At 41.5% G+C, this 23,570-nt stretch overlaps 2 protein-coding genes across 5 annotated transcripts in view; one reads left to right on the forward strand and one right to left on the reverse strand.

The window, feature by feature from the left end:
- Nucleotides 1-3,040, forward strand: part of tbx4 (T-box transcription factor 4) — a 29,557-nt gene extending 26,517 nt beyond the window's left edge. Inside the window, exon 9 of the mRNA XM_034701842.1 lies at nt 80-3,040. Coding sequence (XP_034557733.1) covers nt 80-735 — 656 coding nt within the window. The 3' untranslated portion in view covers nt 736-3,040. The remainder of the gene's footprint in view (nt 1-79) is intronic.
- A 1,171-nt stretch (nt 3,041-4,211) lies between these two features.
- Nucleotides 4,212-23,570, reverse strand: part of brip1 (BRCA1 interacting protein C-terminal helicase 1) — an 87,664-nt gene continuing 68,305 nt past the window's right edge. For 3 of the 4 annotated variants that reach the window (XM_034700761.1, XM_034700759.1, XM_034700760.1), the window contains exon 26: nt 4,212-4,395. In XM_034700761.1, the coding sequence (XP_034556652.1) occupies nt 4,339-4,395 (57 nt within the window). In that variant the 3' untranslated portion in view covers nt 4,212-4,338. Of the gene's footprint in view, nt 4,396-19,456; nt 19,619-22,282; nt 22,417-23,570 lie in introns of those variants that run through there. The other variant, XR_004633784.1, reaches the window with a different exon arrangement.

The following is a 23,570-nucleotide window of genomic DNA, read 5'->3' on the forward strand; positions in this document are numbered from 1 at the left end:
CGTTTAGTAATCCATTGTTCTGTTCATTCCACTTTATCCAAATTCAAAAAACAGTTCTGTTAATTGCACCATTTTGCAGATAACACCCGACACCTCGAGCTTGGATGCAAGCGGCCGTATCTGGATGCATCATCAGCCGTCTCAGAGGAGCATTATTTCCGTTCAGCTCCATCTTACGAGTCGTCCTTGCTGTCTCATCCGTACTGCAATGAGGCGATCAATCCTCGAGAAGCTTGTATGTACGGTGCAATGGAAACAGAGTCTGGATCTGGGGTAGGGGACGCAGACGACCTGACAAACTCCTCGTCCATTAATTGCAACATGTGGGCGACAATGCAGCCGTATCCTCGCTACGGCGTGGAGGGAGTCCCGTACCAGCCATTTGCTGCTCACTTCACCAACACTGCAACCGTCACGCCAGTTGTACCGCATCCAACGTCGTCCATGGGGTCACGACAACAGGCCGACTTAGGGGTCTTCAACTCAGCTACAGCCCAGCGAGGTCTCCCCATTATACCACCATCATCCTCCTCTTCATCCTGCTCCCCCCCCGTTCTTGGATCCAGAGATAGATCAGGCCATCCACCACTGTACCACAAGAAGCCGGGTTCGCCACTTCGGCCTCACAGAGATTTCTCAGCCTATCCAACGCAAGGCACTATATCCATTCGTGATCCATCCTATCAGTACCAAGTGGGCCTGAGCAGCGCAGGGACTCACTGGACTGACAGCTAATGTGGACCACTGGAGAACCAGTTTTGTCAGATGTCCAATAAGACATAATCAAGTTTCCAAATCTAACTTCGGGTAGCGGATGCCAAGCAATGAACGGACATGGTCATTGTTGATTTGCACTCCCAAGCCATCTTCATCCATGTGTTCTCACTGAAGCTCTATTAGGAACCCTTCACGTGGTGTACAGAGGCGAGGCTGACCTCCTCCATACATAGGCAGATGTGAGGCATATGCACAAGCCTGTAATCAGACAGGGTTGTTTCTAATGCTCACACACAAACTGTCGTCTTGAGTGGAACTTAAAGGTCTATCCGAGGGAGCTGCAGTTTCAAGAGCACAAGGGGTGTGAACACGATGCAAAGTCTGACAACACCCTGCATCAACAAGTCTCCAAATAGTGTCAAATACAAGTTGAGGGATTTTATTTTCAGTGTAACTATAGATTAAGGAAAATCAACAGTTGCTAATCTTGTCCTTTAAGAAAATGAGGCGCAGAAAGATGGAGTACGAACACAGGATTGTTTCTCAGAGAAAACCGAGCACTGATGGCCTTATAACTTTTAACATAGAGCACATGTAAAGAATAAGGCGGCTGTAATTCAACATTTCTGATGTCATTGTCGTTTTCAATCAAAGCCCTTCACAAAAGGTGTTTTCCACTTCTTGGTACCTTTTTCCCTCCATTCCTTGTCCTTATCAAACATCCCAAACTCATTGGCACCAACTCAAAATGGACTGCATGGTATGATGGTCATTGCCTAAAACCGGTTGACACTAGTTCCTTGCCAAAATATGTGTTTTTGTATTTGTCCAACTATTTTCAGTTGCTGGTAAATGAAGCACAGAAAGTTCAGCCTGTTGTATTTCTCTTGTTGTAAGCTCAACTTAAAAAACAAGTATTATCTGACTAACTCTTTAAATCGATAGTGACAGGGCCAGATATCGAATGGTGTTTGGACTTTGGTGTTATAACCTGAACCAGAGAAGACTGACCAAACCGTGTAATCTCCAGAACAAGATGGTGTACGTAGGTTTAACAGTTGATCGTATTTAAGAGGTTGAAGTTGCAACTTGGTTTCAAACATGATGCCAATGCAGAAGCACCTTCAGTCTGAATTCTATAAGTTAGTCTACCAGGAAATAACCCAATGTCACAGCTGATCTATTACCCCAGATAAAATGTTCCTCCTTATTCAGTCAATAGTTTCAAGTCTTCTTCAATAAAAGTGTTTATTTTGTAAATAATGGTCCAATAATGATAAAAATAGAAGTTAAAGTGTGGTATGCCTGTTGGATGCGACGTCTTGTGATTGAGAATACCCTAACAGGCGAACTGTAAATGAAGATAGATGCACAGCGGTGTGCATCCGGTCTCTTTTCACTTCTGGCACCAAAATAATGAAAGCAGAATAACAAAGTTCAAAGTGCCAAACTATAGGCTTTAAAATAGTGGTTCAAAAACCATCGGATGATGTTGCGGAGGCTATGCATTGAACCTTTGCAATGGTGTTGCATTTTGATATACTGCTGGGAATTAATGGGTTCATTTAAAGACGTTATCACACGTTTGAAAAGCCAAGCTCCTCTGAATCCTGATTATTTACATGTGCCAAAATGAGATTTGTTTTACTTAGATGTGTCGGGTTAAAGTGCATTGCAAAGTGAGATTGATCATGTCACAAGATTACACACAAAGCTCACTGCTAAACACCAGGAATAGCAGCATCAGTCTTTACAGTGTGCAGAAAGAGGGATAAATGAAGTGAAAAGTTCCCCCAACAACAACAACCCATTGTGAGAGCTGCTGGTGAACTGGTCAATGCTATTTGCGTGGTACAAGCACTCATCTAAAGAAAGTCCTGGTTGTGTGTGTAAGACTGAGCCACTGTGCTGCTGGTTCGTCAAAGCTTGGCTCCGAACTCATGATTCCAAACAATACTAAAAGCAAAATGAGACAGCAAAGAACTCTCAGGCAGAACCAGATGGGGGCTTAAAGAACTGTTGTTAAGCCATTGCGAGCACCGGAAAAAGAGAGCTGCACACAAATCCCACTCCCAAATGACTTACTTGGAAAAAATCTGCTCAAGACTGCAAATACAAAACAGCCTGAGCGTGTAGGGAAGCTGAAGGAGGAGCGTCACACAGAGCAGAGTTTAAACTTGCAGTGTATAGGAGAGTGTTTGTTTGTTGGATATGAAGCTGATTTCTCATGCATTGTGTTTTGTTCCTCTGTTTGGTGTTGTCAAATTCAGTATGACATTTTTTAATATATTGACATTTTTGCACACCTGATAAATAAACATTTTCATGCCTCTATCTGTTTTCTATGTTTAATCATACATCAACTTTCCATAACTGTATTTGCAACCTAGTATCTCAATGAGCTATGTTCAGTTGGAGGATTCGCTGGCTTATGCCATGATTTATGCCCAATGTGATGTTTGTATGTACTTTTGTAGCTCATTTCTCTAACCGCACACACTGCACTAGGTTTATTATTTTTAAATAGCTCATTAGACTTTAAGATAATAAGGTAGTATTAGTTTTGCATGATCAGGTTCATGGCAGAGTGTTTTATTCTGAAAATTAACCAGATGTTTTCATTTTGTTTTGGTGCCTGACTTCCTGTCCTGTTGATGCGTCATGCTCCATCATCCGGCAAAAATAGAAGTCTTGTGTATCTGATCCGGAGGGCTCCGACCTGCTGGATCAGAGACGTAACCGGAACACAACGGAACAGATCCAGTGGAAGTTAACACATTGACTAGAATAGAACCCTATCAGATATGGTGCTGTGACGGAGCTGAGATGGAGCGGACATGGATCTGGTGGAATTTGGCCATTACCCGACCCCAGTTTCGTGGAATACGATGAACACCATTCAACTGCTAAATGGTGCCATCCCAAAGGATCAAAAAGACGCCCTCACAGTAGAGCATCCACATGACTTACAGTCAATGTTCAATGAGTTTCCATTAAAACTGGAGGCCGAGCAGATTTTGGATTTGTTGAAAGGAATGCAGAGACAGTGAGGCGAATACAGCATACAGGGCACTGCTTTCTCTCACACAGAGCTCTCATTAGATCATGAGTTATGCTGATGGTTAGCTCCTGGTTCATGTCAGCACCTCTCCCTCTATCTCTCTCTCAGCTGTTGATGCATTTCACATGAAGGGAGGATGATAGTTCTCATGACGAGAGCTACCACTCCAATCAACAAATCATCACCCACCTATCTCCAAATGTTGAGGTATTACTCGCCTGATAGCAGAGATCAGAAAGTAACACAGCTGTCAAATCACAATTTTGAAATTGAATATTATTAAGACTTTACAATTTTCTAAAAATAAAACTAACTACTCTAATTATGTGCAAAGAAATTATAAATCCATGTTGGGTTATCATTTTCTTGAGATGCCATTTATTTCAAAAAAAGTTCAAGCCAATACAATTTGAAATAGTTTTACATTTCTGTCATATTTAAAGTTTGGATGTCATGTTATAAATAAAAAGTGGCACCAAGAAATCAGACTAAGGCAGAAATGATAAAAAAAAATCCTACTATAAATGAAAAGATGTCTTTACTCTGGTCCTGTTCAAACTTCAGCTTTCAATATGAACGTGAGAGCAGAACCTGAGCGCTGCTGGGGCCAACCAGATCTGTAATAAACACAAAACCATCAAAGGTTGGTAACGAGATACGAGTCATTGACTAACAAACCAAGTATCGAAGATTGAACTTAAGCTGTATTCACACAGGCTCAAAACTCCTAAAGACTGTACTAACATTTTCAGGATTGGCTGCACGTGTGAACACAAGGAGCTGAAATTCCCACCCAAGCTTTACCCATTATTCTTCTGCAGGCATGATGACATTAATATCATGCAACTGGTGCAAACTCAATAGAGTGACAAATATTGGGACTAATAAAAACATTCAAGGTTGAGGAAGGGGAATACATTTCAAGACCAGAATAGTGACGATGTCTGTATATCAGTCTGTTAACACGTAGTATTATATAAATGTAGAAATATCACAGCATAGGTCTCCGTTTCCACGTTTGCCATCTTTTCTTGTATTATTACACATTGACATTCAAAGCGTGATTTTGATGCCATGTCCTTCCTCCCATGAATACTACCATCGTTAGAAAGGGAGACTTTCTGAACAAATAACTATAAAAAATTCTGGTGGCAGAGCTCTTGAAACTTTCAGGAGTGCGATCTGAACATGGTATATCATCTGAGAGTCTATTAGTTAGTCATTTCCTGGAACGATCATCAAACGTCTGAAACACCTGGTCTAGAATTCAGCCTCTCATTTGTTGAAATATGAACAACAAAGCAGAATCTGCACCATGCTCAAAGACTGAGGAGTTAATCTGCATGCAGGAGTGCAGAAAGTGCGTTAGCAGTGAGGTGGAGGGACTGCACAAATTCTTTGTTAGAGATGTCAACTGAAGTCTCTGTGGTGACGAGGAAAATGGTAGGCCGGGTTGAGGTTGAAGACACTTAGTGCAGCTTGATTCATGACATCATCCATCCATCCATCCATTTTCTTCCGCTTATCCGGGGTCGGGTCGCGGGGGTAGCAGTCCAAGCAAATTGACCCAGACATCCCTCTCCCCGGCGACACTTTCCAGCTCCTCCTGGGGAATCCCGAGGCGTTCCCAGACCATGCGGGAGATATAATCCCTCCACCGCGTTCTGGGTCTACCCCGGGGCCTTCTCCCAGTTGGACGTGCCCGGAACACCTCTAAAGGGAGGCGTCCGGGAGGCATCCTTATCAGATGCCCGAACCACCTCAGCTGGCTCCTTTCGACGCGGAGGAGCAGCGGCTCTACTCCGAGCTCCCTCCGGCATGACATCAATTATTATAAATTCTATTTTTATGTTATTTAACCCAAATAAACATCAGTCTTAGAAAGAGACACGAAGCAGGAATAGGTCAAGTGCAAAACAGTTTCTTAGCTCTGCTCGGCTCGTGATGGCAGCATCATTTCAGGGAAGGGAAGATCAACCAATCACGGTATGGAATCTCAGTTTAAAAAAGCACATCTAAAGGATGATGGCAAACTCAACCATCTTCACTCAGGCTGATTTTACGTCTTGAGTCTGATCTGGAATATGCATCAGGAAATCAAAGGAGGACTGTGTTCCTCCTGCTTTTGCTCTCCATACAGACTGTTTTTCAAGCAGATACTAAAGTCTGCTGATTTGTGATTGGTCAAGGTATTAAATGAGGATACCTTGCAGTAGATGCTGGGACACTGTGAAATGTTGTCTGTGTGTCATAATCATTACAGAGATGACTTGATTTGTGAATCTGTAAACTTTAAGAAAAGCAAATGAATTAAAACTTGAACCTTACAAAAACATGAAGCAGTGTGTGATGCTTTACCCGTACAAAATTAAGAGTTTCAACCATTCCTTCCAGAGATATTTAAATTGTTTAGAGTATTTCATTCAGATATTTTTTTTCATGGTTCTTTTCTTTATAGAAGGTTGATTTAAATAAATAAATATAATTTTTCCCTTACACTGCTGCAGGCTTGGAGAACAGCATTTGGTGTTTTTTATGTGTGCAGATAGAAAATAACAAGAATTCTGAATCTTCAAATGCTGCAGAACTAAAGTTGAAAGACAGGTTACCCTAAGTTCTTCAGTTTACACCAAAGGGTCCAGACTTCAGTTTAATGGTCCAAGATTTTTGGTCAAAGGCTTAAAAGTGCATTAAAGGACAGAGAAGGCATATAGAAATTTATGTTATCTAACTTTCCACATAAAAGCTTGGTCAATCTCATTAGAAGGAAGCCAAGTTTAAGCCCCTTATGGAGCACAAGTTAACCAGGCCGAGCTTGAATCCCTGGTGAGAGACCCTGGGCCTGCGGTCCATCTGGAAGTGATTGAAGGGAGATCTGGTCGTCCCCCTCTCCCCTGCGTCGCGCTGCCCTCGCCTACTGTCGTCCCTTAATCCCGTCTAACAGCCGCCCGGGCTCGGCTGGCCCATTCCGACGCTCTGACGGGCTTAACTTGGTCCTCTTGTAAAAAAGAAAAGAGCTGGGGGTTTTCGGCAAGCCACTCCAAAAAGACACTTTAAATATCAGAGGGGGATTTAGTATCAAGTCCATTAGAGCTTTCCTCAAGCCTGTAAATAGTCAATTAGCGGATCATTCTGATGTGCTCCACATGCAGAGGTTTGCCATGGAGGGGACAGGAGGGTCTCTCTTTCAGGTCACCCATCAGGTCATCCACGTGCTCCTTGAACAAAGTGACACTGTGCATAACGAACGCGAAGAGGTGTTTCAAGTCTTCTTTCTTCTCCTCGGTCACAAAACGATCCAGAAGGAAACAACATGCTCGGATGGGTGAGCGGCAGTGGGCACTGCTCAGGAGAGGACCGGGCCAAAAAGGCTCAGTGTGGGTTCAAAGCTCTGGTGGAGGGACATTAAACTGTGTTTGTGCGTCTTGATCAAACATACAGCTGGTTGGCAGCAGAATAAACCGGAGCTAAATCTGCTGTATTAAACAGGACGTCCATATTTCAAAATGGCTTTGGATAAAAGCATCTGTAAAAACTAATTATCATTAGAATAAATTCCCGGATTAGACATTCAGGGAGGAAAGAGACACAAGATATTTACGTCCTACAGTTGACAAAAACATTTAACTTTGGAAAAAGTTGGATGGTTTGATGGAGACAAACAAACATAAAGTACAAAGTATCGACTTTAGGCTTGTGGCTTTCAAGTTTTATATGAACGAAGACAAAAAAAAATCAAACTGCTATCAAAATCCAAAGAAGGGCATTAGGAAACTTAAACTAGCATGAAGAATTGCAAAACAAAGAGAGACACGCACTGCCCCCTCAGAGAGGGTCATGAATCACCGGGAGCTTCAGTAAACGTCTTAAAACAGAAATGAAGGGGATTTCTCTTCAGAGTATCTTGAGGTATGATTGTCTGTTTAAACTCTTGTGTGCCTAACTATAAAAAAAACCAACTGATTTCTGTCAAGACATTAATGTTTACCGTACATGTTACTATTTTGAGTCTGTTTGTATCTAGAGCTACATCAAGGTTAAGTTTAGCATGGTTTACCACAGTGAGCTAGAAAATGTATGCCAACTTTCCATTTAAGAGTTAAACTAGAAAGAAAACCAAGGATAAAAAATGTTAACATGGGGGCGCCAGTTTGGCTCTGTTGGTAGACCAGGCAACCCATGTACAGAGGCTACAGTCCGGGTCGCAGTGGTCGTTGGACTGGCTCATAGTCCCGACATGATTTGGTCACCCCTCGCTCTTAGATTCCTTGTCTCTCTCCCTAAAGTCTTCAAATCCAATAAAGGAAGAAAGCCCAAAATGTTACTGAAAAGCTTGCTTAGTCTAAGAATCTTCACTCACGTTAGATAATCTGCGATCTCTGAATTCATCGGTAATCATCACCTTTGCTAACATTGCGTTAAGCGACTTCCAGCCATGACTAACTTTTTTCCATGCAGCATTTACTGAAAATAAAGAGGCTGTCATTTCTTGGTTTTCCTCTCAAGAGCAGAAAACTACTCTGACAATGTTTGTTTGTAGAATGGAGGTCTATGAAAGAGGATTAGAGACACTGATGTTTTTTTTCTTTAGTTCTGACGTTCTTCGCGGAATGTTCCATTTGTTCTCAGAATTCTAGAACACCTGCTGTTGCTCTCCATACAGACTGTCTCTCTGCTGACACCTGATTGGTGGATACCACTCAGACTACAGACAGAGACCAGAACTTTTCTCAGACTTAAATCCAGACCCTGAGATCCAGATTCAACATGTCTCTGAATCAGAATCTGTAATTACAGGTTAGTTGTAGCTGAAAGTAAAAATCTTTGTCAGTTCTGTCCTCAAGAGGAGAAGAAAACTATGTCTACAATGTTTGTTTGTTGAATGGAGGTGGGATCCATCATTTCTGATGCTGCGTTTAGGAAGTCAGGAAATCTAAACACTGATTGTCTTTAGTGACACAGCATCAAGCAGATTTGGGTCTCAGTGTAAATGTTTGATCTAGAACAGATTGTTAGCTGCTCTTCATGCAGATATCTGTTTATAGAGAGAGAGAAATCATCCTCAGATTAACAACCACGAGAGACAATGGACTAAGTTCCTCCTGCTTTTGCTCTCCATACAGACTATAATGTATCCAAATACTTACAGAAAGGCTCACCATAAAGCCTCATGTATACCTCTGCATTAAAAACAAGGCTGCAGCATATAATGTAGATTTGCGTGGCTGTGCGTGTACACAGAAGCCTGATCAGGCTGTTACTCTATGTTTTATCAAATACATATGTATACATTACTTAACAACTACACAGCTACACAGTAAAGGTGTACATTTCTTTTTCTATCTATCTCTAAAGCCTGGAGCTGCTGATAACTCATGTGTGCAGCTGTTAAATTTGAAGTTAAACAGCTCGTGTTTTCTCTCTGGCTGCTATTTTTATGAACTTGGGGAAACGGTGTAAACAGATCCAGTTGTTTACAGCTCAGGATGTTACTGGCTTTTACTTTTATACCTCAATAAACCTCCTATTTGGAGGTGAAGAAGTAATAAAGTTAAAGTCAATGGCAAGTGCTATAATTATGTTACAAAATAGCACTATACTGACCCGAATAAGAGATTATTTCTCTTTTCCTTAGGCACACCTGAAAAGTGGAATCGTCGCATATTCGTGGTCAAGATTTTTGGACGGCAATGTTCGCTCACAACATTTGATGATGCTATACTCATCTGTAAAGCCAGCCATCATTCACGGCGACAGCACCAGAGGGATGAAAGATGGACACACATGGTGATGGTCAGAACACAGAGACCCAAAAGTAGGTGGAGTTAATCACCAAAAGTAGACGGGGTTATGATGCTGATTTTAAGATAATGGTTCTCAATGCAGCACAGACACTGAACAGCTGTCACTGACCTGAAATGTGGTCACAGAATGTAATGTCTGAAGATGGTGAGTCTTAAAAATGCAAACGGTCAGAGGAAAGAGTGTTGTCCTCAAAGCAGCTGAAAAGCCTTTGAGATCACCATAGAGGCTACATATTGGTGTTTTTTAACTGAGACTGATGGACTCATAACTAATGCCTTGGTTTATTATAACTGACCCTCCATAAATAGACAAACAAACCCTTGTTCTCTCCGTCATGTGCATCGACTACGACTTGGATTACTGAATGGTTTTTGGGCTCTAACCTCCATTTGTTGCTGCGTGCATCATGTGGCTTGTAAAGTTAAGCCTCGCTATTTACAAGTGTCAGATCGGTCCGCTTCCAAGACTGAAAACAAGAGCCCGAAAAGCCAACCTGCCACTGAGTATAAAGCATTAAATCCTTGTAAAAGTTAAACAGCTTTCTGCACATAAAAGCCGGGTAAACTTGGCTTCAAACGAGATGTTTTATTTCTTTAATGCCTTGGGAGGAGCTGTTTAGTTGTTGTTGGCTAGGATCAAGTCAGTAAGACGCCAACTACTGGATTCCTCTTCCCTCTGCTTCCCTCTCGGTCTCAACGGCCATTTCACTCTCAAACGAGGTGAGGCTAAAATGCTACGTGCTAATGATGGAAAAGCATTAAAGCACTGCAGTTGATAAGCCGTGGCTAAAATGCTTCTCAGTAACACGCCTGTCGTGAGCTCTGCGACGCTCCCTTTGGATCCCTAATTATTTCCTCTAACCCGCTCGGCCCTCTTTCACCTCGGAGTCTAATTGATGTCTCGCTTTGTCAGAAAGCACCATGTCACAAAGACACAAAAACTTCCTCCACCCCCACGCCGATCAGATCCATCGCAGCTTAGTGGGTCCTTTCAAAGTGCTCGCACCTATTCAACAATCTCAACAGGGAAGAGGAAACTTCCTCAGATTAACTCCTCATGCTGAAGGAGTGATTTTAAATCTGGTGTTGATATTTACTCTCAGGTAAAATGACCTGGAACCAGCTCAAAGTGTGACAGTGACTCCTGCTGCTAAAACTGCACACACATTGTACAAACAGGCAGAGAGACACATGACAATTGGTTAGGTATGCAGTGACACATCACATCATGCAGCAGGATCTCCTCTTGGAGTACGTATACCCCCTACTGGCTGAAATGTGTCACTTCCAACAAGGATGGAGGTAAAGGGTTTCTCTCTACATGCTGAAATGTTGCTGGATTTTTAAACAGCAGAAAACAACAGGTTGTATTGGCTATTCCGTATATGTGATTAAGGTGTTCTCTAATAATATTTAAGACAGCTTTTAAATTCAAAATCTAATACCCTGTTGCTTATTTTCACCATAAAATAATGCTAAATTAAAAAATAACAACCAGATGAAATAACACAAAAAGGCAGGATTAGATTTGTTAGACAGAAAATGAATATATAGACATTTTTAATTTTCTGATTAATCCTTTTAAATAAAATACATTTTTTTGTGTGAATTTAGGAATATACAAGTATTAAAGACCTTGCTATTAAGACTATTTTTCCCATGTGAGAAGTTTGCTCTATGTTGATTTGGCTTCGGATTATTTTTAGGGTATTGTGTTTTACTGAAAAAAAAGTTTACGATATTTATATGAGATTTTTAGCATCTTTTCTTCCATAATTCAGAAGCAAATATGTTCTGTTTTTAGTGATTTCTTTGATAGTTAATTTTTGATTGTGATGTAATGTGTTTAAATTACACAAAATGTGTTGATATATAAAAAATATTAAGTATGCTTTATTGATCCTCCACTGGGGGAATTTTTCCTGTCACAACAGCTCCTAGAAAGAGACGAGGGTTATCGTGAGTAATGGAATAAAAATGTTAATGTTAAATGTTTAAATTCTGAAAACAATAAAATAGAACAATTAAGTAATAAAAATAAGAATAATCACAAACAATACATTTTTCACTTACAGGTAGTTTGTTATTGCACAGTGAAATCGCACGAGGTCAGACACTTTTATTGTGTTTGGCAGCATTGAGATAATACATGTGGGAAGAGGTTAAAAAAGCAGTTAAACATTTATTTTCCAAAAGTTGCTCTAATGGATCCAGATTTTTTTAATTGAAGGACTTTATCCCAAAAACAATTCCATTAAAGTGAACATGTTATTTATTGGATTATGTAAATGCTGATAACTCACAGGTGAAACACAGTATAAAAGAAAAGGTAAACAGGATTTATCTAAACAGATATCAAGACTTGTTACAGTCTTTGTGAAATATCTCCAATTCTCAGATGATGAAGAGGAGAAATTAATATCTTCTGATGGAAAACCTGCAACAAGCGGGGTGCAACTTTGTGAAGATATGTTAAAATGATGTACAAACCATGGCTTCATGTCTGAGAGGTATTTTGTGCCATGTATTTGTGCCAAATACTTTTGTATTAAACCTTTTTTTTTTTAAAGAGAAACCCCAGCTAACTCAATGAAGACAATTTTGTAGCATGGCAACAGTGGAGGAGGGTTCTGACGTCCTTTATCTTCTCTTAAAGAGACAGTAGCAGAAACAAAGGTTTTCAAAGAGAACAGCATGAGATAAGTAAAGATGTTTTTGAGCTGTAAATACTTTAAAGCTGTCAAAAGAGGGAACTTTATTTAACTTATATCACTTATTTTGTTCGAGACTCACGTGCAGTGATTAAAAAACATGAATCTACTTTGATACCAAAGTTTTTCGGGTGTTTCATTCATGAAACATGTAAATTTGTGTGTCTCTCTTGCATCAAACTGTGAGTACTTTGGACAGAGGTCATGCATAAGTCCCTATCTGTGTTTGTGACCTGTGCAGGGCCGAGCAGTCACACGAATATCCTGCTAAGATGTTTGTCTCTCGGTAAGTCTGTAATCACATCGCTCTGAGCCGGCCCCCGAGAGCTTCATCTTTAGCTGCCGACCCGGCCCGGATCAGGTCTTAAAGTTTGGTAAGCACGGTTTATGGGGGATCACACGCTGCAGACGGCCAGGTTATCCAAAGCAGGAACTATCCCCATGAAGGTGATTAAGTACCTAAAGAAAGGCTGGGTGAGAGGCATGAGACAACTATGTTTGTCATTTTGCACGCTCGAGGAAGGGGAGCTCATGATGGGATCAAGGAAAACCAGATCTCAGTTTGTCTGACCTTTCTTTCCACTGCTCTCTCAGAGTACATTTAAAACATTGTTATATACTTACATAAACACAATCCTAGGAAGCTTGGACTAAAGTTTCCAAATCCTGATTCAGTCACATTTGAATCAAATGGCGTCCAATGGCGTTCTTAGGCACGTATATTTATGATTTTGACACAAGCCAGAGCTGACATGGGTGTTGTTTGTCAAATCACTTCCAAGTGTGTCCCATGTCAACACAGATTTAAATATTCAGCATCCACCACGCTGTTATGACTGAGTTCAGATTCAGAGCAGCTTCTGAACGCCTCATTATCATGTAATGACAATAAAAGCCAAAAGGTAACTCACTCTGTCAGCTGCTGTTTCATAAACTGATCCACTGACTACACTGTTCCTCAAAATCCCAATGGAAGCTCTCATTTAGACTTATGTTGAATCCAGTCTTACTTTGTTTTGGGTTTGAAACATTGTGACAGACTTCATGCTTTTAAGTTACCTAAAGGGTACGTTTATGAGTTTGTCAATTTTGGGCACAAGCAAAGTGAGGCTTTGTAGTTTTTCAGACGTAAAGCTGGCTGTGTTTCTCAAAGATCAGGTGAGCCAACATGGCATGCTTCAAAGATATGAGATGATGCATTTGAAAAATAATCAGGCCGGCAGCTTTGAGACTTCAGAGATGAGAAGACAAATGCTGCAAGTACTGGATACCCAAAGAAGGCGCCATTTTTTGGAACAGAGAAAACATGGCTGATTTTTATTTTTCATTAAAAAAATTAAAAAGCGTTACGCCAGAAAAACTGGATTTTTTTCGAGATGAATGAAACAGTTTTGTATAAATCTACCATCTTGTCATTGTTTAAATTTTTCTTGAATACATGTTTCTATTTTCTAGACTATTTGATTACTTATTGTGTATTTTATTTGAATATTCTATTTTTAATTTTATGTATTTTGTCCAATTTTTTGTCATTCTTTATATGTCTTGTTTCTTTTTATTCTGTTATTGTGAAGCACTTTGTACTGTACTAGAAAGATGCTATATAAATAAACTATATTATTATTATTATTATCATTATTCAAGCTTGGATAACCTATACAAGAATTCCTTACATTGGTGTCATTACTGTCCATCCAACTATAACCAATATAATCTCTACGTTGTTTACTGTGAACAGCTCAATTAAGTTTTATCAACATCTGAAAAAAGTCAAAGAAACAGGAACGAAACTCAAGAAACACAAAGGTATGGGTCGTCTGCCACCAACAGAGGGGTGTTTAAATATCCTGCATCCTTTTTGGAAACACAAAAATAGTGCCCATTGGAAAAACATCCATTTCCACCAATGTAGGTCAAAGGAAATCCTTAGAAAGGTATTTGCTGTTGTGTAATGCTACATGTTGGTTTAGACTCACATTACCTGATGAATCAAACAAATAATCCAAACAGGGTGAGCTACAGAGGTGTAAAAACAGGCCTTGCCCTTGTAGTGTAATCTCAGAAAATCTGGACACCAGGTGTCCTTACAGCAGGTGTTGGATTACCAGCCAGCCTTTCCAGGACATAACCCTTTGTCCCGCGAAGTTAGCGTTCGGTAAGAGGACTAAGCACAGGTAAGAAAGGTAAACTTGGGGATTTAGGTCCTCAGCTCTGACTCCAAAGAGCCTTAGCAGGTGATTTTGGGCTCATCCGCTCGGGGCTTAGGCTGTGACGATCTGACAAAGCTTGACCGTCAAATCAGGTGTCCACTTAACGCAGCACAGCCAGGTTGATCGGAGCGATGGCTGAAAAAGGGGTTGCACATCCGTTTAGCGTAGCTGTTTGAAAGGGTATTTAAAGGGTGATCTCATTACGTTGGATTGAAAGACTCCAAAACAGGTCCAGGAAAGATTCTGACAGCAGCTTCTGGCAGGCAACATTTACAGAACACATGCTTCCATGAACAGGCTTATCTTTCTTCGTCACAGAGGAGGGAATAACCTTCAGTGTTGTGTTTGTCTGAGAGGATGATTAACAGATGTCACAGGAGCCAATCGCAGGTTACACTGCTGTCAAATGTCTGAACTTCTAAACCTCTCACACTTCAGGACAGTTTTCGTTTCTGACTATTGATGTGAGGGAACAGAAATTCCCCAAGAAGGATCATTCAGCCATGGCGAACAGTCATATCCTTTCAGAAGTTTGAAAAGGAGTTGTAAAAATCTGGAGGTCAATCACACTGAATTACTGAATGCTGATTTAGGCAGCCTGCAAACCCAATACAGCCAATAACCACATGAAGAGGAGCCTTTTTTGGCTGGTGTTGAATGCACATTTAGTCTGCAACTCATTTCGTCTTTACTTTCACTGTCCAACAAGTATGACCTTGAGGGACGGCTCTAGCCAAAATCGAGGGTAGCGATAATTCTTAGAGAGCCAAATAGTCAAGATGTGGTTGATCAACAAGGCGATGTAAGATGGATTGAGACAACGGAGGATGAAGCACAAGCAAGAAATACTGACAACTTTTATCAGCCAGTGAAAGTTAGAGGTGAAAGCTCTTTTTGGACTATGCATGGCCCTTCAGAATCAGTCTCTAAGACCACGTCTACAGGGACCAGTTTTCAGATTGTCCAAGAGTCTAGCATCTTACACAAACGGTAACTTCTAGTGTTGAAAAGTGAGGTCGATGTGAAAATGCAAAAAGCTGCATTTTCTTGAGTGATCACTTGTGGGAGGCCACAATAGCCAAAGGAGCCGTGTGAAACAAAAACATGTTTACAGCCTACAGTCTTGGTGGCTAATTTTTCTACTCACCACAAGCATAACACATCCATGTTGATCGTATCGTAACGTGGCTGGGGAGCTAGCGGTCTTAGCAGTTAGCAGTCGACCAAAGATAGGGAGGTGGCATCAGAAAGCTTCAAGACGACAGAGTGGGGATCTCCATACGGCAGTTTATGATGCAGAAATGAACAGTCGATTCGACAATGTCAAGTCGCAACTTGTCTGTAGTACGAAAACAGACAGAGGGGTGGCACCACCCTGATTCTAGATTGATCCAAAGTTAAGTGGAGTCAGAATTTCCAATATGGCGACCACCATGAAGACGTTCCAATGGGAAAAAATGCAGCCAAACCAATGTTGTTGCTGCTACTGCTTCCATTGAGGAAGGATGCAGCTCAAAATGCAAGAATGAGAGATAACAAATGGTTTAATCTTCAGACAGACGAGTTATACAAACATTTAGCCCAGTACACTTGTAAGAAATAAAGAAAGGTGGTACAAAGACCGTCAATAAATTTAATATGGGCCGGAAAGGGATGTCCTGGGCTTTTGGAGGCAGCCTCTAGTGGACATTTGAGGAACTGCAGTTTCTTTGCACTTCCTCATAGACTTTATTTGGAAGTTGCCTCTGGCTCGGTTTCTGTTTTCTCTTTGGAAAAGCATTATAAACCACATTCGACAGGAGTTATCTTCTTTGCTTTGATGAGTATCTAATTCATAGCAGCAGGATGATTTCAGCGTTAGAAGGACTGCCTCAAAGTTTTGTTAAAATATCGTAGAGTCTGTTAGTTTCAGCCTCCAGTGTGACATCCTTTTTATAGCATGACTGCTCTCACTTGTGTGAACCAGTTGTCTGCCCTTTATCATCTCAAGTGTTTGTTTAGAGCCTCGTCATGTAGCCCTTGGTTTTTATCAGGAGGTAGTGATGGCAAAACAAGCTGAGTGATTATCATCACCAGGACCAGGAAGGGTGGGCGGTGGCAGCTGGACTTATCGAGTCCATCTCGCAGTCCTTTTTCATTTTCGACCTAAGCTCATTTGCACCTCCTCTCTGGCTGACCCCTGAGCCTCATGTCTGATGTGAGAGGATGACACCTCCCCTTCCGTTGCGTTCTTCCTACAGGCCCCACTCCTCCTCTAATGAACTCAAGACAAGCGCAATTACAGTTAATGGGCAGGATAGGATCTCTGTCCTCCTTCTGCCATGAAAAACATCCGCCCACCCTGCAAACGCTCCTCCTGAGGTTTCTCCGAGGATGTATCAGATTCTAACTGCTTTGGCTCCTCCTGACACCGCACATGTGAATCATTCACAGCGAGGAGCTGGATGAAAGGGTGTGTTATTTGAAGGAGTCGGCGGAGGAGCTGCTATCTCTGATGGCCGAGATAGCACGAGCATGGAGCCGAGGTTTGCTATCGCTCGCGCTCATCTCATACAAACACACAGCCCAAACAATGACAAGAACTAAATCCTCTGATAGCACAAACAACATCCTGATATAATTACACAATCAGGAAATTAACAAGACAGTGTGTCTGCAGCAGCAGCAGGAGCATTTAGCCTCCACTGAATGAGAGAGAGAGAGAGAGGCAGAGAGGAGGTGAAGAGATGGAGGGGTTAAACTAGGATTTTAAAGCAGGTCCTTAAGGTTCAGACCGCTCTGGGAGTCTGTACATATAAGTGTCTGACTTGGTTGAGAGATCTCTCTCTCTCTCTTTATCTCCCTTTATCCCTCTCTCCAGCAGGTGTGTGTCTAACATGAGTCTGGTCCTGCTGGAGGTTTCTGCCTGTTTAAGGAAGTTTGTCGTTGCAGCTGTAACTTTCTAAATCCTGCAAAGTGCTCTGTTCGTGGTGGATTAAGATGAGTCTCTTACTTTAACTCTTCCTGTCCCATTAAAGTTACTAACCATAGACCTTTCTGGAGTCCCTGAGCTCCCTTGTCTCGTAGATTCCTCTGGATCTCTGCTGTTGTGGACGTGCCAGACTCCAGCTGCTACAACTACTACTATCCGTCTCCCCACTATCATCTATCTCTCTCTTCATCTCCCTCTATCCCTCTCTCCAACACGGTCTCAGCAGATGTGTGTCTAACATGAGTCTGGTCCTGCTGGAGGTTTCTGCCTGTTAAAGGAAGTTTGTCCTTGCCACTGTAACTTGCTAAATGCTGCAAAGTGCTCTGCTCATGGTGGATTAAGATGAGACCAGACTGAGTCCTGTCTGTAAGATGGGACTGGATCTTATCCTGTCTTGGTGTTGGGTCTTTGTTGATAAAAATCACTTTGGTTGGAGAGTCAGGCTTGACTCAGGGAAATTTCCGACCCTTTTGTCTCTTGGACATTTGAATAATTTGCTTGTACTTGTGGTTTGAGCCTCACATTCTCTGTCTGTGTTATTTCCTCTTCAGAGTTTTTATTTGAAGGAGCTGTTTTGACGTGGCTCTGATGGCAGAAATGTTTTAATATGTTGATTGAGTGAAATAAAATACCATATATTATTAAAAATATGTTTTTCTGAGGTGAGACAAATACTTTTCCTTTAAAATATGCTTCTAATTATTGTTGAGACCCGTGTTTTATACGATTTAATGTGAATTGAATAGCGTTGGTAGGTCAAACTCAGATCTTCCCCTAAACCTGATCAACCCCTGTTGAAGCACCAAACATTTTTCCAGAGGTGTTGCTTAGAGAGAGAAACAAACAACATATCTTGTTGTTTCATTTGGAGGATTTGTTAATTCTGACTTAGTGCGTCAGACAAAACAACTTAAACCGAGGCTTAAGCCGTCGCCATCAGCAGAGTCATTCAGATTAATGATGACTGAACATTAAGTGATCAAGCAGGTGAATTAGAGTCCTGTTGAAGGCTTCAGAAACCTTTGTTTCATTAATATGAGGTTAAGTACCGACTGGGTGGAGGAGAAATTATGAGGATATTGACATGACAATCCATTTGTCAGAGTCAAAGAAAACAAAAGGCCTGAGTGAAAATTAATGACTTCTCTCAGATTGCCCGTCCTTCCAAAGCTTATTTTTCCATTATCACTCAGTGCCGCTGAAAGGCCTGAACTGGAGAGGGCTTTAGCTGAGAGACAGCTGTCAAGCAGGCTAAGAGAGCAAACATTACAATTTTATCCATACCTATCAGCAAACACACACGCAGACAGGCAAGCAAACACATGTGTGCGCAAACACAATTCAAAAGGTGAGAGGTAGCGCTCTGCCTGACACCCACGGGCCCGGCTGCCTGAGAAGTTTTTCAGGCTCCCAGCTCCACTCCCTGGTTTGCTCTGCAGCTTAAACTCTTGTTGCTTCTGCATGTGTTTGCCTCGCTGCTGTTTGTGTCACAGTGTGTGCTCGCCAGGTGAGAGTGTGTGTGGATGTTTTTGTTCATGTGACACGAGTGTTTGCTTTGGGAAATCTCTGTTTGGTTTGTGTGTGCTGCAGGCAGTTGACACCCTCGGTGACATTATCATCGAGTTCTTAATAAGCTGGCAGTCACGTCCAGCAGGTCTATGAAAACAGAACGTGGCACATTTTTCACCTTTCAATGAGAGCATGATATAGTTTGATTTTTAGTGTAATATAGAAAACGCCTCTGATGAACCTGGCCTTTAGTAGGAAGCTAAGTGGCATCATATAAACAGAATCAGTGTTTAAACTACAGTTTGTGGAGCATACTGATCCAGGAAAGAGTTGTTGCTTTAGTGCGTTGTTGACTTGATGGAGCAAAACAGAACGGTGGCGTAACCTGACGAGTTGATGCATGTCCACATGTTGTAATAAGCATTAGGACACCACCAGTGTGAGCAGCGTGAGTAAGATGAAAAAACAATGTGTGCAGGTGTATTGACCTTTAATCTTTTGGATAACGTCGCGGTGAAATACGAGAAATTACAATGACGACGTTTGTGGTGTTAAAACGTGAGGACTTGTTTCCCATGTCATGTCAAATCAATCAAAGAGAGGAGTCCGTCACAGTTCACCTCTGCCTGTTGACACTGTGGTAAAAACATTGGAATAGAATGGAACAGAACGGAAAAGATCAAAGGAGAGTGAAATGGAATGTTTCAATGCTTGAGACGACCTGATCACGCACATTGTATCGAATCAATGTACAGAAAGAAGAGCGGAACAGAATGGAACACATCAAAAGAGAATGAAATGGAAGGGAATGGAACACATCAAAGGAGAATAGGATGGAACGGAATAGAACACATCAAAGGAGAATAGGATGGAACGGAATGGAACACATCAAAGGAGAAAAGAATGGAACGGAATGGAACACATCAAAGGAGAATAGAACGGAACGGAATAGAACACATCAAAGGAGAACAGAATGGAACGGAATGGAACACATCAAAGGAGAATAGAATGGAACGGAATGGAACACATCAAAGGAAAACAGAATGGAATGGAATGGAACACATCAAAGGAGAATGGAATGTAACGGATTGGAACACATCAAAGGAGAACAGAATGGAACGGAATGGATCACATCAAAGGAGAATGGAATAGAACGGATTGGAACACATCAAAGGAGAACAGAATGGAACGGAATGGAACACATCAAAGGAGAACAGAATGGAACGGAATGGAACACATCAAAGGAGAATAGAATGGAACAGAATGGAACACATCAAAGGAGAACAGAATGGAACGGAATGGATCACATCAAAGGAGAATGGAATAGAACGGATTGGAACACATCAAAGGAGAACAGAATGGAACGGAATGGAACACATCAAAGGAGAATGAAATGGAAGGGAATGGAACACATCAAAGGAGAACAGAATGGAACGGAATGGAACACATCAAAGAAGAATGGAATGGAACAGAATGGATCACATCAAAGGAGAATGGAATGTAACGGATTGGAACACATCAAAGGAGAACAGAATGGAACGGATTGGAACACATCAAAGGAGAACGGAATGGAACGGAATGGAACACATCAAAGGAGAAAATAATGGAACGGAATGGAACACATCAAAGGAGAATAGAATGGAACGGAATAGAACATATCAAAGGAGAATAGAATGGAACGGAATAGAACACATCAAAGGAGAACGGAATGGAACGGAATAGAACACATCAAAGGAAAATGGAATGGAACGGAATACAACACATCAAAGGAGAATAGAATGGAACGGAATACAACACATCAAAGGAGAACGGAATTGAATGCCGTTGGTTGATGAAAGCCAAATTGAACACCGATTAATTCTAGACAACAAAAGTGACACCAGGGACGACCTGATCACACACATCATATCAAATCCATCCACAGAAAGTAGTTCGTCTCATTCCCCCTCTGCCTGTTGACACTGTGGTAAAAACATTAGTGTGGTCTCAGGCTGGTCTTGGCCATGGGGAAATAATGACAGTTAGCGGGCTCAGATGTGAGAGCAGCCTGAGGAGCTACTGGACCCCAACCATCTCTGAGAGTGAGAAGTGGAGCAACATCCTGTAGAGAGCATCTCTAAGCTGCTGATCTCTACAGAGTCACTGAAACCAGAAGAGGTAGAGATAACAGACACAATGTTCAAAGAGGAGACAATTGACTCATTTATGATTAAAGGTGAGACGACGTCAAAGAGAAGAAGGAGAGCTGAATGAGGACAGAAATGTCAACATCAAGTATGCAAAGAGGCATAAGTGCCTGATAGTAAAAGCCAAGGTTTAGTAATCACAACATACAAGTCTAAGGAAGGAACTTTGTAGTTGTCATCTTTGTTTGCATTTACAAACTAAACTTCTCATGGCTTTTCTTCAGCTGCATACACAGCAGCTGAAGTTGTTAATGGTTCACCCTCAGGGATATCAGAAATGCTCAGCTTGTGTCTTTATAAATGAATCCCCCTCCTGGGTCTCTCAGCTGTGTCTTTAACTTGTTCTAACATTCTTCCATGCATTTAATTTCAGCCACAGTAAATCTGTTTGGACAGATTGGCAAACAAAAGTGAGAAGAGGACCTTAAAGATGGTGGTGTCTTGTCTCTGTGTCTCTCATGTGCAGTTAGCTTAAGAAACAGATGTCTCTTATTGTTGCCGACCCAGCAGACATCAGGGTGAAATCTTGCAACAAAGCCCAATGGTGAGCTCTTGGAGGCTTGAACACTATTTACACTTCATCAAAAGTCTCTGAGAGTAAAGTAGAGAAACAGTGCCCCACTCTGTCCAATAAGAGTAAGACAGATGTGATGACTTCATTCTCTGCAGGGCAGTGTGTCAAGGGCAATAAGGCTTAACGAGTGGAGCAGGAGGTGGTTGAAGACAATGACAACATGTCTGCGACACCTTCGAGTCACAGAAAAGGATTATTAGGTGGCCCAGTGATCGGGATACATACAGGCACGCAAACAGGAATACAGGCTGTCCTATTAATTGGAAACTATTCTGAGCACAACAGGGGTGCGAGGGGCTTTGTCCCCCAGAAACTGGGTCATGAGTGAAGAAAGGAGAGCGGAGGAAACTGCATACAAATTGGTAGTGGGGGTGGGCCACTGTCACCTGCCCACCCTCCTTGCACATGGCTGTGTTTGGTTGAAATTTCACACAGCTGGGATGAGTCTGCCTTAAACCTCCTTTTGTGTTTCTGTCAATAATCATGTTTGCACTCTCATGATCCTATGGCTTTAGCCCTGCTGCACCTCTACCACCTACATGACTGACTGATGTATGGCTTCTTCTGCTGCACACAGATCAACGCAGCAGTTACTGACATGTTTTCTTTTCCTTTGCTGCCTTTCATCTCTTCGTTCTGCCTCCCAGTTTTAAGGCGTTTGAGCAAACAGCGCCTTTAAGAAACAGCATAACACGAAAAGGTTCATGTTAGGATACATACAGACAAAAAGAGGACATGAAGATATTTAGTTTAGCTTTAAAGTTAGCAAACTCTTCTGCGATGTAGTTTGATTATGCTTCTTTTATAGGAGTGTATCAGCATTAAGTAACCCCATGCACACACATTCACACCACTGGCTGTGCCCCCAGGAGCAATTCTGGAGTCCTGCTAAAGGACACTTCAGCATGTGGCCTACAGGAGCTTGGACTGAACCAAATCTACCACTCTGAGGAAGTCGCCTCAAAGGAATCCAAAGATTTAAACCTGTGTCCTATTTTTTGGGGGATATTTTGGGGTCTACATGGCGACCGTTTAAAAATCTGTATCTTTGATTGTGCCAGCATTTGTCTCAGATTGTTTCTAAAAGTCTAAAAGTCTGAAAAACATCAAAGAGAGGATCCCTGCATAGAGAGACTTATGTCAATTTAAGATACTTTTTATTCTCAACCAAGAGCAAATGCATTGCTCTCTCCAAAGCCAGCAAACTCCAATTTTAAGAATCATATTTAACCCCAACTCTATTGGCTGGTTTATTTGCAATTGAAGCAACCATCTCTGATCCATGCAGGTCTGCAAGAACACACCATTTGGTAAGAAGACAGGGCTAACACCTGAGCTGCCATGCCTCTAAGGCTGAGTATGGTTTGGTCTATCAGACACCAACGACCCAAAGTAACAAATATTTTAAATGACACGATTTGATTCAATTAAAGAGACACTTGTTGCCCTCACTGGACCAAAACAGACATTTTCCACCCACACTAAGTGTTGTTTGCTTAAATGAAATGAAGCTTACGCGAGGTAATCTAAAACAGTCTTATTAGTTATTTTAAAATCCACATAAACAAGAGACTTTACATTAATGTATAAGGACTTACTCCAGGAATGGCAACCATGCTGTCTCTATATCCTTGGCTTTATATAAATGACACCCACATGGCATGTGCCCAAATCCAGTAAAACTTCAAAACACCAACACATTTCAACATTCTCTTCCAACGTGTGAGGACAGAGTTTTTACTCTGTAGTGTAGTGTGTTGTGCAAGAGGGACGGCCCACAGGAATACCTCAAATACCAAAATACCAGGTTTAATCTTTTTGGTAAGG

This window comes from Notolabrus celidotus, chromosome 14, assembly GCF_009762535.1.
Source record: "Notolabrus celidotus isolate fNotCel1 chromosome 14, fNotCel1.pri, whole genome shotgun sequence".
In the NCBI taxonomy this organism is placed as follows: Eukaryota; Metazoa; Chordata; class Actinopteri; order Labriformes; family Labridae; genus Notolabrus; species Notolabrus celidotus.